General features: G+C 31.5%; 1 protein-coding gene across 3 annotated transcripts; it reads right to left on the bottom strand.

Annotated features, from left to right (window-relative positions):
- LOC105629296 (lipase class 3 family protein) lies at positions 1-14,370 on the bottom strand. Of its 3 annotated transcripts, none has more exons than XM_020677481.3 (14): positions 13,777-14,370; positions 11,708-11,846; positions 9,211-9,430; positions 9,032-9,132; positions 7,938-8,059; positions 7,744-7,835; positions 5,606-5,711; positions 4,858-5,012; positions 3,669-3,799; positions 3,171-3,298; positions 1,970-2,067; positions 1,625-1,863; positions 622-976; positions 1-537 (listed from the first exon to the last, which is right to left on the bottom strand). In XM_020677481.3, the coding sequence occupies exons 1-14, from the start codon at positions 14,068-14,070 to the stop codon at positions 465-467; spliced, it is 2,253 nt and encodes a 750-aa protein (XP_020533140.1). In that variant the 5' UTR covers positions 14,071-14,370; the 3' UTR covers positions 1-464. The 3 variants fall into 3 exon arrangements, with proteins under 3 accessions (XP_020533140.1, XP_020533139.1, XP_020533141.1); XM_020677480.3 differs by having other exon boundaries at positions 3,171-3,301; positions 13,777-14,369; XM_020677482.3 differs by having other exon boundaries at positions 3,171-3,301; positions 11,805-11,846; positions 13,777-13,917.
- Positions 14,371-16,391: the final 2,021 nt, after the last annotated feature.

Genomic DNA, 16,391 nt, shown 5'->3' on the forward strand with positions numbered 1-16,391 from the left:
TTATACAAAGATGATATAAGTTTTATTGTATTTCAAATCCAAAATTATACAAAGGAAAATACATGATGAAGATTACAGTGAAGAATCAGTCATTCTCCAATTGGATGGTTACAATTGCTTAAAGTTAGAAACTAGAGCATTTTAAAAAAAAAAAATCAACTGTACAATTTTTCCTTTTCAAGCCCTGCGGACAAGTTGAGCTAATAGGATGAACTAAATGAATTCTGCATTATACAAGCGATAATAAATACAGAAGTTGCAGTCGATAAAGTAGGGATGATCAAAACACTGGGTCGGAGGCCATAGATGCACATAACCACAACTTATGGATGTATATTCGATTTCCTTTTATGGATTAATTACCTATGGATGCATTCAGCTTCGTTTCAGAATGGTATATGTGACGGATACCAGAGACCAAAAGAGATCTACTGCAACTTAGAATAGACTGTGATGAACATAGCTTACACCATCTGAGCTTCATCAAGACCTTTGTTATTTTGAGCTTCTAATACCTTTTGCATGGCATAGTGACATCTGAAAAGAAAAATACCAATTAGTAAAAGTAATGCACTAATTTCTAAAAAAGCAAAAAAAAAAAAAAAGGACAAGCGGTTGCACCTCCAAGGGAGATGATCAATGAACATATTTGGTGACACAATAATATCTTTGAAGTCTTCCCTATTTGCTAAATAACAATGATAACGTTGTATTCTCCATCTCTTCCACAAAGGCATACTTATATTTCTTTGCCCTGGTACTAAGTGTATCACAAGGCCAGCTAGAAACATCTCAGGTGGGTCTTCAGCTGATCTGTTTAAACTTCCGGGAACAGTTCCCAGAAACTGAGATACTGGATTCTCCAATGTATTTGCATCTGAACCTTCACTGTGGAAAGGATTTTCAAAAGTTCCATTGTCTATGTCGTTAACATTATTTGTATCTGATTCTTTCCGATTGTCCAGTTTATTGCTTCCTGCAGTGAGAAAAAAAAAAAAAAATCATAACATAGTGTTCGGAATAAATTTATATAGAATTCATTGATTTCATTTCAAAAAATCATTTGAAAAGTTTTCCGTGTTTGGATCAATCATATAATTCATCTTAAATATATAGCTTCATTGCAAATTCTATTAATTTTGGTAGTATTTAATCAAGTATGTCCATAGAATTAAGAATATAGAATTCCAAATGACTTTTCATTTGTAACAACAAGAAAATTTAGATTTGTAAATGAATTCCATAAAATTTTATGGAATTCATTTATATCAAAGAATCTCTGAGTAAAATAGCCACTATTCTATTATCATGAAAAACATTTTGTATCTTGCATTTCAAGTGCACAATATATTTACCTTTAGTCACCATAAGAATATGGATTTAACAATATTAATTTAACATCCTCTGACAATAAAATGTCAAAAATATTGATTAACCAATGCATATTCATCAAAGCATTTAATTGGAGTTGCCAAATGTTAACAATATGTTAATGGTGACGCCACAGATTTGTGGTAGTGTTGTTAAAGATTATCAGTTGTATAGTTTTATGCATCAGATGATATTGCAGCTAATTCTTTAAAATCATGTTAATCATTATAGCAAGTAAAATTGTAAGACAGACCTCTATAAACTTCATTTAGATCTTCTACTGCATTGGCTGGAGAAGCTAGTTTTGATGAATCTTTCTCCTCAATCCCATCTCTTTGGAACTTGCCGACATAGAGAAAGCGACAAGCAAGTCTAAAAATTAAGGCCGAATCAGTTTTGGAATCTTCTGAAAGTGCCATAATTGCAGCTGCTCGAAGCCGTAGAATTGACCCAACTGAAAGGCGTGTAGAAAATTCATTGTCGTGTACAATGCTGCAGGAAGCTCAAACACTTATAACAAAACAGAAATAAATGACAAAAAAATAAAGAGAGAACTTGCCTTCAAACTTGCAGTAGCATGAATGCCATTGAAAATTACCTTGTAACAAATTCTGAACAAGCATTTGCTATGACTGAATCCACACACGGAAGTGGCCCATATGCATAAACACGTAAATTTGGGTATCGTCTATATAACTGTGTACACAAAAATGAACCAGTAAGAATGTGTTTGGCATTGATGTTTCAACTGCTGTTGGGAAAAAAATTTGTTGAAAATGTTAGTTGGAGGTCATCTAAAATGTATTTTTAAGTTGAAATTCACATATACTGGTCATAAAAGTTAACAAACAGTTAAATAACAATCCAAAATTTTTTGTCTCAAAATCATTTGAAATAGAGTTTTCAAAATCAGTTTCAAACATAATACCAAACCAACCTAAATATGTTCTTTTACTCCAACCGAAACATTTAAGTACTGGGGGGCAATGTGTGGACAACTTAGTATGGTACCAGTTCTTTCATATATTTGAATATTCATGTCAATTTTCAATAGATCTTAGTAGATTGTACCGTTATTAATTTGAGAATTCATTTGCGAATTCTATTTTATTTGGCTAGAATTTGATTCAAGTATGACCAATTCAATAGAATTCCAACTGAATTTTCATTTACAGCAAGTGTAGATTTGTAAATGAATTACAAAAATTTTTATGAAATTCCAGTATGCCAAACAAGATATAAAATAAAGTTTAGATTCAAGTAGAACTCATTCTCCTATAGTTTAATGGAAAATTTATTGCTTGTAAAAATTATTCTGGAGAGAACATATAATGAGAAAATGAATTATTTTCCGTTGTATTTAGGGGAAGAGAGAATTACACACAGCTTTTTCAGCGAGAGCTGGTCAACATGTGGGTATGTCCCCATAGTTATTTTGTAGGTTCATCTTCAATTAATTTAGGAGAGTTCAAAAGCATCCCAAAAGCAAATCACTTTCATTTTCTTCCCCTTTGGCAAGGAAATCATTTTAGAGTTACCATTTATTTTTCTGCTGTATGTGAGTATACACCAAGGATTAAAAAATGCGGAAAATATTTTCCAAAAAATTGACAGGACCTAAGCAGGCCAATTTATTTCTCAATCATGGAATAAATCAGAATTTAGTTGTGCTTGTGAACATGATAGAGGCAATTATGATTCAAGGGTCAACAAAACCCCATTATTCACCCAATAACCAGGAAAACAATATATATTTTTCTAACCTATAGGGACAATCACATTGGTGCAAGAAAACATACTCTCAGTCCTAACAAAGTAGCAATAGCACCTCCAAGGGAATGCCCAACTACGTACAAGTTATATCCATCACACTCGCATCCAGCTCCCAGCAATGAGGAAAGGAAGCCATTTGATTTAGCTTCTGCATCTACTATAAACATTAAAAAAATATTTATAAAGCAACAATTGACAAGGACAAATGAAGCATTAACATTATCAGTGTCAAACCGAATGTAAAAGGTCATGAGCTCATGTTTCTGTTTTAACTCCACTAACTGTATTAGTAGTTCATTTGTGCATTCTAACATTTTTAGAAAATTTCTCGTCAAACATTTGCTTATGAAGCATTGGGAGTTCAAAACAGGACTCATGAAAACCTTAGAAGACTACATTAAAACTTATTCTTATTAGGACCAATAGTAAGTAGGGAACTTCTGTTTGCAGGGTACTCGGTCCTACAAAGAAATGCAAAGGAGAAAAAGGAAAGGAAGTAAAAGGGGAATGAGTTGGGGAGGCACCTTGATCTCCTAGATTTCCTTCAATTTGCATATAAAGATCCCGTGCTGCTTCAACTATACCATAGTGCCCATAGTGTGGGAAAGATAATTCCACATTTTGCTTCACATTAGGGTGAATATGGCTGCTGCTACTGCACACAAGCATAAAGAAAAATTTAGGCTAGCACCAAGCTTTTAGAAGATACCACTTAAAGAAGCATACGTGCCAGCTGTTTTTGATAATAGTGATGCAAACATTCAGTTCTAGTTGTGCGTGTATTATATACAGAAGCATCCAGCTTGACACACAAACCTATGAGAAATCCACACAAAACAAATCATCTTTCTTTATCATTTATTAATAATAAAATAAGGACATTGAATATAAGCAACAAAACAAAAATTCATTATTCACTATGTTTTTATTATATGGATAATTCCAAACATGTTTTTAAATAACAGAACAAGAAATGGAAAAGTGTTCTAGATTTCCTTGAATGAAACTGAATCAGTTTGAGTTGTCCGTTACTACAGTAAAGCTCTTAAGATCATTACTGAAATCAACAATAAACAACAATTTAATAAAATGAAAGTTCAAAAAAATTAATAAAATATGCAGGGTATAAAGTGACTAAGAACCTGAAGGTACATTTTATAAAATAATGTCCATTTCTCAAGTTTGTCTACTATTTACAGAGAGATTGGAGAATCAGTTGTTGAGAAACAGAAAAACATAATAGTGGACCAAAATTCCATTAGGAAATGGGCAACGCACTATTGAGGTTCCCATTATTTAAAATCTAGTCCCACAAAAATAATGACGTAGGTAAATTTTCTACCAAATAAAAGCTACAGGGACATTGAAAAGAAAAAAAGAAACAAAGATTCATTGATCAATTGAAAGAGAAAATCCTTTTGTTTTATGGCAATTAAATTTGTATATCAGCTACACGAGCTAGCTCTCATCTTGCCATAACTTCTCTCACCACCCACCTAGTAAAATTAGAACACAAGACCTACTAATCCTTGACACTATGTTATCACCTTGAGAATAAATTGCGCTTTGACTAATCTAGTTTGCGATGTCATGTTACTATAGTGAAATGCCTGCTTTGTTAACAATTATTGTGTGGGTGAACCAGTATAAATAATAGATAGATACATAAATAGATAGAAATAACAGAGAGAAAGAGAGAGAGAGAAAACATGCTTTATCAACCCATCCAAGTCCTCTGTAGAAAGGAGGCACTCCTTGCCTAAGCCATCGGTTATAAGGTCTTCAGGGGTCTCAGTTCCACGTACAACAATCAGTACAGATCTCAGATGGTGTAGAACAACAACAAAATATGCTGCTTCACACTTCTCCTGGAATTAGAATGAGGAATCACTTAGAAATATGCAAATTTTGATGATCACACATTCAAATAAGAAAGGACATACAAGCTGCAAGTATGAGCAGTGAAGAGTTCCAAATTACTGTTTCAACAGCATACTTACCCCAGTTCTTTTTGAATTTAGAAAGGACTATCTAAATTCCAAACTGATAAACATTATTGTGTTTTTCCATAGATATAAATTGGAAATTGCAGAACTGGTATCCATTGTCTTTAAAGTAAAGTGCACCATAAAATTTGTAGTTCCACAACATATTTAAAATTGGAAAAAATGAAATTCTGATTTTGTAATATATATGCCCCCCCTTTGGCTGCGACAGCCATTTTCTAACAAATATCTATTTGTTGGACATTTTTCTGAAAAAAATTGAAATCTCCACGAGTAAATACACCATGGATTGGATTTAGTTCCCATTTGCTTCTACATTTCTACTAACTGATGAGATAGTGCCTTTATTGTTGTCTAAAATTTTTAGCCTAACGCCTTTTCCCCTTAAGTAATTCAAAAAGTCCATAACAATCCTAACCTAGCATGATTCATTACACCCTTATATTTTTAGTTACCTGACATACACGACCTTTTCGAAGTGCTTCTGATGGCAACTTGACATATTTTAAGAAGGCTGCAGCATGACCTCGTAACCAGTTATCCCCTGTAAGTATGGGCCGCCTGGAGACATAAAAGAGGATTCTTATATCATGGTAGAAGATGAGCAAACATCATAAATATATACACCCAGAGAAGTGTAACTATATGCATATGTTGCTATGTGTGGGATCAACTTACCATTGCTTTTATTCTCCAGAATACAACTTTTATTCTGGAATAGATTGTTTAAAGGAACATGTTTAATAATGTAATACATTCACTATGCAAAGTGCAACTTATTGATACAATACTATTTGACCTAATACTCAGTTATCCCATCTATTTACCAAAAAAAAATAATAATAATAATTAAAAAAAATCTACTTGTTATGCATGCGAGAGGAATAGAAGCATATGGAAGCAAGAGATAGAGATTCATTATCTCTAAACGAAAGTTCTTAATATAAAAATCCAACTTAGACAAAATTCTAGTTTTCTTGTCCTTGTATAGATTTGACAAACACCAAGAAGGCATAACCAGGTCTTGTGGTTGAAAGTCATCCAACCAAATTGTTGAAAATTAAATAAATAACCCAATCAGGATCAGGCAGTAAAATACTCATTGTTCAATAGCCACCAAAAAGTGCATGTCCCTGACTGATAATTTAGGTGGAACTCAACCAGACCTGCTCAAGTCAAACTGGGCCTGTTCTGTTAGGCTCTACAAGCATCAAAGTTCATATAAGAAAAAGTTATTTTGAAAAAGGAAAACCTCAGAAGAAGTAATGGGAGTAATGATCCTAATATATGGCACCATTTATCTTGCATAATTGTGGCTCTTTCTTAATTCAATTCCACTCAACTAAGTCTCAATTCCAAACTAATTTAAGTCAGTTATATAAACTTGTCTTCTCCACTGCACTTGATTTAAAATATCACCTTATGCTTCCCCTTGCTTTCTTATCTACCACAATTTCAAATTACCTGGGTGTCTAAATCATTCAATCTCTCCTCTCAACTTTTTGTCAATAGATGCCACTTCCACCTTCTAAGATACTCGACTGCCACAGAGTAGAGAGCCTTGTTGGGATCCCTTGTACCCTCTCTCTCTCTCCCTGCAGATAGATAAGGGTGTTCATAGTTTGATTAACTGAGCGAGGTACTTCTCTAAACCAAAATAATACCACCAATTCACAAAATATAAAACTGAAATCTAACTGATGAACGCTATTAACCAGAAACATGGTTAATTCATTGTTTTTTTGGTTATAATGGGAATACAAGATCAGTACCTTGGCATAGCACCAAGGAAGATTTCTTCTTTACTATAGATGTAAGGCTAAGACTTCTTTCCATCCTCAGTGTAATGCCAGTCGTGCCCATATTTGAGGCATGACAGATAAACCAATTTTTAGATTTTTAACCAATAGTTTTGAGGCTGGATTTTGTAGACCCTTCAGATGAAGCTAAAATCATTAATTAATTACAAGTATTACAATACATTAGCTAGAAGAAGAGGCTCTAGACCATGGGCAGGCTATTCAAACTTCTTAGACTATTTAATATTAGACTTCACAATTTGACCCATTTCTTGAACTATGTTTGCAAAAGGGCTTTTCTCAAAATTCTACATGCATTGCAAAAAGAATTTCACCCAAACAATATAAGATTCCACAAATCAACTACGTAATAAAACAACAAAACAATAAATAGGAATGAGCATCACAATAATGATATGCCTAATCAGGGTACCTTACCTACTTTCTTAAAATAATAATTTAATTAAATATTGTAACAATATATATATATATATATATACATTTCTGGACAGCTAACCAAACTACTAACTTTTCTAATATATAAAAGTAAGATTAAACCAAGATCACAAGTTTGGTTTTTTAGTTTCGATTTGATTTTTCAGGTTTTCAGATTTTTTTTGATTGCCTGTAAAAGTACAAATATATATATATATATATATATATATATTTGCAGATAATGAATATTTTGATGAATGAAACATCTAACCATTAAAGGTCCTGAAATTTATATATTAAAAGACTGACATTATATTTTATATATGCACATCAAGCAGGATATTTGATGGATATATAACCTGTTACGAGTCCATGGGGTTAAAAACCCTTGCCTATAGAGCCATGCACAAGGAAAAAAGATATTGTGTCTTCCAAAATCAAGTAATGGACCCTGAACCATGCAGCAACTGCCATTAAATATATAATAATAAACTCCAAATAGATGAATAAAAGAAAATTTTTAATTAAGATTAATATGGTTATATTGCCATACTGTATATGCAGCTTCTGCAAATTTATGAAAAGTAAAGGCCTCCTGAATCAATCCCAGAGGTGCCTCCGCAGCTCCATCATAAGATTTAGGTGATTCGCTACGCATCTGCAACAAAGCTAGCCCTAAAAAGATAATGTAATGGAAAATTTAGACAATACGTGCTTTTATTCACTTCATAATGGTCATACAAGGATATGCCATAAAGAAAGGTCCACAACAATATCAACTATCTATTACAGCTCTTATATGACCAATATGAGATTCACTCCTCCTAAATAACAATAACATGTGGTTCTAGCTCTTAAAGAAATCTAACTGATCAACAAATAAGCAATGGTCTCAAAGGCCCAAAACAGTGAAGAAACCCAAACCCAGACCATCAAAAAGCTTAGGCTACCAGTTTACTCGCACAAGAGATGTTGGACAATCCATCCTTGAAACATCTGATCACCCTGTATAGGCTTCATCAACAAGCACAATTTGCTTGTTTAAGAAGTAAGGTTCACGTAGCATTTAGAATATCCTTACACCTGGACTTTGAAGCATCTATCAAAGACCTAAGCCGTTGTAAAGGTCTTTGTAAAATATAAATTATAAGAAATTTTCTACAAAATTGTGTCAAATTACCAACTCTAACGACAAAATAAAATAATAGAAATGACACACACAGCCAAAATCAAGCATGTAAATGATGTAAATGAATACAAAAATGCCCAAATATGAAATTAGATACAAGCCAAATTTGCTATATTGCCATGGTGAAGTATCTAATCTAGCAGATTCGATAATTTACCCATATAGACTCTAAGGTTTGAACTCACACCAAAGGGTCTACTGATGTTGGATTCACTCTTTCTATTCAAACCAGAAGCTTAAGCCCGAATAGAACCCAAAAACACAACCTTGACCTACAACAAACTAACGATATCCTTCGATTTATTGATATGTGAATTTTGCTCAATCCAAAGACTCCCATGTAACAGCACAATTAAAAAAAAAAAATTAAAAAGGAAAGGAAAGGAGAAGAACATTTTTAAACCAACAAAAGAGAAGATCTAATGACCTATAATATATATTTAGCTATCCAAACAAACCTGCCAGGAGTTCCAAATGTCCAGTTCCCGATGCACGATAAGCAACAAGATCACCCAATAATCTTGCTACAGAATATACTTCATCTTCCTTAGAAACTCTCCTAAAGGAAATAGAGAAACAATCAGAAAGTTAATAAAAGTTCAAATCCAGCAGATTAAGTCAATGCACTAAAACCTACAAGTACTCAACACGTCCCAAACAACATAAAGCCTCACGAATTCCATGATCAAACACCTCATGGTAGTGAGCTTTCCACACATCATCTTGGGTTGAATAGAAAGATCTCCATCTTAAGACATCAAATCCAGCAAAACATTGCACCAACGGAAGAGAACAAACCATGATAAGAAACAAAATCAAAAGTTTTCGCTTCCAGTGGTTACCATATGAAGCCATCCCTACATCACAAACATTTTGGAGAGAACTGTTAAGTTTTTTTCACAGGATATAAAAAATTAACAAATATTCACATGAATGAGAAAAATGTATTCTTTCAACTTGATCAATAGTAGGACATGGTTGAATGCATATTCATTAATTTAGTTGAATTCCAACCCAAAAATATCAGTCATGGGATGAAGAGTATAAGTTTTGTTTGATATATATTCATTTTTGAGAATTTCCACCATCTTTCAATGTCAACATCCAGAAGTTAAGTCTTTTCCTTCCAAGTCTATCCCAAAGATAGCAAACCCATCATTATCATTGGAAAGAGCATTATGACGCACTTTATGCTATATCTTAATAGAAAATGGTATAGGAACATATCAAATAAGTCACTGTAACAAAAACTTAATCAACCTCTATACACATATTCAAAGTTGGCATCTATCAACTACTCAAGATAGAGTAGCAATCAAGCATAAAATTAGAACTAAGGAATACCACAAATTTCTCTAGGCTCAGGTAAAGATATAAAATGTTGACCTTGAGAAAAATCAAACTGTTAAAAAATGATGGCACCTCACTTGACCCTAATGAACATGAACTAGAAGTAGAACTTAATTCTTAAAGCTAACAGAAGTTACAACAAATAAAGCACACCTACTAAAACGATGGCAATATAAGATGAACAAAGACATTGTTAGGCATGCTTTGTACTGTTTACTTTGTGGAAAGGGAGAAACCAATGTGACATTTGAAACAGATCTAAGTCACATAACAGCCTCATGGATTTTTTTGCCCCAAAGTTTGGGGCCTGTTAGAATTGCATCCTTCCCTCTGTTTTTACTATCGCGCCCCAATTCAACAAGTTAGTTGCTTTTATACTCTATGGTCAAATTAGAAAAAAAGATAATAACTTTTTTAGGAATAAAGTAATTATTTTTCAGTTCCATCTACTCTCTCTCTCTCTCTCTCTCTCTCTCTCACGCAACCCCATTAGATAACCAAACCCTTCTTCTCAACCCTCTCCCTAGCACGCCAAACCTCTCTTATGGCCAACCTTCAATTTTGAAACAGAGCCATTTCCTTCATCAAAATACCACATGAACTTTTCAGCAAAATGATCCAGCATACTGCCAGATCAATTTGGAAGTTCGGGAAGATTTGAAAAGCCGCCAAAAGGGATAGTGTTTGGTGAGAAAAGATGGAGGCTGTAAGATCTTGAGGTTTTGTCTAAGGTGGTTGTGCAGTGTTGGTGGTGGTTGTGATTGTGATGCTGGTGGCAGTAGGGAAAGAAAGTCGATAGAGAAACAAGAGGCGGCAAAGCGGAGACAGAAAAATGGAGATGGATATGATAAGTTAGCATGGAAGGTGGTGGAGAACGGAGGGAGGAACTGTTAGTTGGAAAAGTTGCTAGAGGAAACAGAGGTGGAGAAGAGAGATGTAAGAGAGATAAAGCAGAGAAATTGGAAAAAAAAGGTTAAAATTAATTATTTTATTTTAAAAATAATAAATTATTATTATTATTATTATTATTATTATTATTATTATTCATTTTAACTGTAGTGTACAACTGAAACTAAGTTGTCAAATTGGGACATAATACTATAAAGAAAGTAGGATGCAATTGCAAGAGGCCCCAATGTTTGGAGTAAAAAATATATTAAGCCCATAATAAATGATTGAAGCAAGTATGGTTTCCTGCTAAAGGGAAGGGAAATGCTTCATGAACATACTCATATTTGGTGCAGTACTTCAATGGTTAAAAAGAAAAAAGAGGATATCCCAAATAAAGTTCATTGCAATAGAGAATTTCTCATAGGTCAAAATCCTTTTCTACTAATAAGTCCAAAAAATGGGTATTTTGAACAAGAGAATTGGAAAAAAAAATTGCTGCCATTTCATCATCCTAGTGGCTGATGTTCAGCATTAAATTTTTATGTTTTCAGAAAGTGTTAGGAACATGTCTTATTTGACAAAAGAATAAATAAATATAAGAAAAATGAAAAGGCAATTTCATATTAAAATATAGTTTAAGGATGATTGTATATATGGTCCTTTCTTCTTTCCCTTTTTGAAGAAAAATGTCAACCGAAGTTGTCATTTATAGTTTTCACCCATCAACCCCATAAAAATAGCTTAAACGTTAGCTTGCAGTGACAATGATAATGAAGATCATGTAAATCTAGCATATTAATTATTCACAACAAGAAATTTTACACAAGTTTTTAGACAAACAATCAAAAATGAAAATGAAAACAATTATGAGGATGAAAATGAACCCATTTTACCTAAGAGACATTCATTTGATGTTCCATCATGAGAAACATATTTAGCCACATTGAACACAAGGTAAATTGCACCGATAATTTGCAGCAAAGTAATTACCATTGCGAATCGGCTCCACCAAAGCCATGTTTTATACCTCATCTGTTCAGTAAGAAAAAAACATCAATTTTAAACTGAAGCACATCATCAAAGCAGCCACACTATATTAAAGAATTGAATCAAAATTTATAGCATCAAAAAGCCTGCAAGCAGGTTCCCTAGTTATATTTCACACTATCCCAACAGTAAGAAGTTAGGACAAAACTCACAAAATATGTTCTTAACAAACATTAGCCTTTTACTCCCTTTGTCCCAAAATATATTTAAGGTTTTTGCACAGAAATTAAAGGAACAATTAATTCTTCTAAATTACAACAAAACCAAGGGTAATTTGACCAAACTACCCTTTATATCAAAACTAAAGGTAACTTGTGAAGATATTTATTATCTCTAATATAATAAGGGTAACATTGGAAAAACATAATTTATTACTCCTTAAAATACTCGAAACAACTTATATTTTGGGATAAAATAATCACAAAAAAACGACTTATATTTTAGAACGAAGAGAGTACTTTGCATATCGTACACTATGCATTAGAGTAAGTTTGACTTCAATTTTTAACTCAATTTCCTAGATTGACCATATACAATATGGTAAATTATTTTTCTTCAGCCAGCTAGCCTATAACTTTTGGCTCTAACATATCTCTTCATTGGGGAATATGACTGGTCCCTAATTCGAATTGCCACTTATATCCCTCTATGTTTGAGAAATAACTATGACGTTCCTAATCTATGGTTCCATCTCATTATTAGGCAATTTCGTCCAAAAATTGAGCTTTTTACTATTAGTTAAACATACTTTTTGGACAGAATATGCTCAATTTTTGGCCAGAAAAAAGCACATTTTCTGGATGAAAGGACACGATAGTGAGACGAAGCATAAGTTAGAGAGCTCATAATTATTTCACAAATGTAAAAGGACTTAAGTGTTAATTTGAACATAATTTAGGGATCCAATTATATTTCAACCTCTCTTTATCTAAACCCACTTATGAAGCTTTAACAAGGACATTAAACCTCTCCAAAGCCTGAGGCCCTTAATCTTGCCTCAGATAAGACCCTTGGTTTCAGGATTCCTTATTTCCTTCAACAGTTCCTTATTCCTTATTTTTATCACCTTTTGGAGTTTCTTTTTAACAAAAAAAAAAAATGAAAGAAGAAAAGCGAAATGGGGAGAATAAAATATCCTTCTAGTATAACAAAAATAACAAATAAAAAATGCAAAAGAGCAAGAAAGAAGACTAACAAAGTAGCACCCCGTAATGACCCAAACTCTCAAGGACACTCCACTAAAAAGCCATTAACGCATAAACCCACAAGGAAGCTAAGAAAAACACCTTAAGAGATACAATTAGCATTTCTAATTAGCACATACCATTTATATCATAAAAAAGGCCCAAATCCCTGACCTTAGATTAAGGTTCCAAATTCGATTTCCCATGGGAATTACAATTAGCATGTGAATATCATTAGCACAGACTACACAATCACTTACAAGACAATGTCTCAAAAACCCTCTATCCCTATATATGTTTCTACAAAATGAAAGTTCAACTTTAGCATTTACAAAATCGAAAATTATTATGTTCAGAAAACTGAATTGGTTTAATATATACATTTTCATTCACACCAAACAAGGGAACCAAAAATCCAGATAAATTCACCAGATAAGGCTTTAGTTTTTACTTGTCAACCAAAAAACAATTACTTTGGAAGAGTCAATTCAAGTCATTCTTGGTCTAGCTTACAATATCATCACACATGTTATAACATAACAACTCCAATTTGTTACACCTAAGATCCCTTACCTTGTTCAAAGACTTCGTAGCACAAATAATTACTATCAATACCAAAACAAGGATTCAAACTTTCTAAATTCCCTTTTTTCATTTAAAGTCTCAATTTTTCTCCCAACAAACCATGCAAACAAAATATCAAAAGCTATAGAAGAAAAAATTGCGCATACCCGTCTAGTGAGGCGAATAACTGAGTCAAAAACAGCGCTCTCAGATAGAGAATCCTGAATAGTTTTGGCAACGGCTTCTTGGGCAATCCCTGACCGAAACATCGCAAAGATTCTAAGGACAGCGGCCAAAGAAACCGCTAGAATAGGCAAGGTAATTAAATTGCGATCACAGCCAGGAATTACAATAAATAACAAAATCCCACCAATCGTAACCACAACCAAATTGCACAAAACTAGTAATATGGAGGCAATTCTTAAACTCTTGAGTCTTGAAACCCATATTGCCATTGACATTGCCTACAGTGTGTTTGATGAAATGCTTCTGAAAGAATATGGTTTTGTTTTGAAGAGCTTGGAAGGGAAATTGCGAATTGTTTGATGGGGGAGAGATATTGGTGGGCATTGCATTTGGTTTCTCTTGGAATGGTAGACCTGAAATGGAATTTTGTTGGCATTGATATTCTAGCCATTATTCATTTGTTTTTGGCAAGATTGATTCCCATTGCGGACGGTAGAGGTTTTGCTTTGCTGGTATGGTTTTTTTTTCAGTATGCGGTGGTAGTGGCGCCCCATGTCTCATTTTTTGAAAATCTACGTGGTGATTGTTAGTAATCACTAACTCCAAGTTACAAAGTATGTTTTTAGAAAATCAAGCCCTAATTTTTTTTTTTTTTTTTTGAAAAAGAAAATCAAGAAAATAAATAAATTTCTAAAATATTTGTTTTTGCTGCCATGCTAAATATATTATACAAAATTTTCAACAATCTGTATATCTATATCTATCTATACTATATATAAATATGGAAATAGGAGAGAATAATGAGATTTCTTATATCACTCTTATTGAAATTTAAAATGTTCTAAAATACCATTAATGATGGTTAATTAAAAAATCACAATTTATTAATTGATTAGATATAATTTAAAATTTTTATTTTTTAAGTAAATCATGTGCGGTTTGATTGTCTTCTCATTTATGTGAGGATTGAGAGATCTCAAGTTCGAGTCCTCTCAACCACAAGTGTCTTCACCAATTTGGTTATTGTATAGTTTACAGTATTATTTCGGCCAATCATGCTGCTTAATGAATTCAAAAAATTATTTTGTAAATAAATACATATAAGTAATTAAGCATTTCAAAATTTTAAGTTTTATCTTTACTAAAATTATTTTTTAATGAATATATGCGATAATGATATTTGAAAAAAAATTTATATTTTATTTATTAAATATTTATTTCTTTTAGGAAATATATAAAAAAAGAAAGTAAATGTTTTTTCTTTATGTTTATATGAGGTGATTAGATATTTAAAAAAAATAAATTTTTTAATAGAATATATATAATATTTTATTTAAGAGAGAGACGAAAAAGAAGAAAAAAGTATATTATCTTTATAAATATTTTTTTTTCTTTATGTTTGTAAGATTTGATTGGATATATTTTTTAAAAAGTAAATTTTCAAATAGAATTTACATAATTAAACATTAGATGGTAAACTGTTGAAAATTTTAATTTTAAAAAAAATATTTTATTGATATATTTATATATCTATATACATCGAAACGTTTTTTTTTTTTTTTTGTTAGATGAGTTATCAATTTGATTGTTACATAGCGCATAGTATTATTTCAGGCCATCAAGCTTCCTACAAAATGAAAAAAATAAATAAATGAATACATATATATAATTAAACATTTTAAAATTTTAAGTTTTATATTTACTAAATTTATTTTTAATAAATATATATGATAATGAGATATTTGAAAAATTTTTTTTATTTTATTTATTAAATATTTAATTCTTTTAGGATATTGATGAAAAAAGAAAGAAAATATATCTTTTTATTAATATTTTTTTTCTTTATGTTTCTATGATACGAATGGATATATGTTTTAAAAAATAAAATTTAAAATATAATATATATTATATTTTATTTAGGAGAGAAGTAAAAAAAGAAGAAAAAAAATATTATTTTTATTAATATATTATATATTTTTTAAAAAGTAATTTTTCAAATAGAATTTACATAATTAAATATGAGATTGTAAACAATTTAAATTTTATTTATTTGGAGTCGATGGCAGGATTTGAAGAATAAGTGATGACTTGATTTTCTTTTTGAGTACCTATTAGGGTTTTAAAAATATGCGTTTATAAATTATGGACTAAATGATTATGTCTAAGGATCGAGTTGAATTTTATTCTAAAATCACTTCATTATATAAAAATATAATTATGTACATAATAAGTAGCATTGTAAGTAGTTTGTACGGCAAAATATAATACGAATTAATCACTTTTATTTATTTTAATCTAAATAAAACTTATGATTTAATATTATATAGATAAAAAATGAGTATATAATGAGTATGATCAATGTGCAACGCACGTCATACAAAATACTAGTAATACTCTAATAGTATTGGTATAAAAATATTCATTTATCAATTGTGTTAACTTTGAATTATGAAAATTTAATAATTAATTTTATTTTATAATGAAGAAATTATTTTGTGAATTGCTCAACAAACATTGTTACAGCCTAAAGGTAATTCTCTGAATACACAATACTAGGAATGAAGAAATTATTTTGTGAAAAGCTTCGAAAAATCTG

Source organism: Jatropha curcas, chromosome 1, assembly GCF_041381405.1.
Source record: "Jatropha curcas cultivar XTBG-Jc1 chromosome 1, XTBG_Jcur_1.0, whole genome shotgun sequence".
NCBI lineage: Eukaryota > Viridiplantae > Streptophyta > Magnoliopsida > Malpighiales > Euphorbiaceae > Jatropha > Jatropha curcas.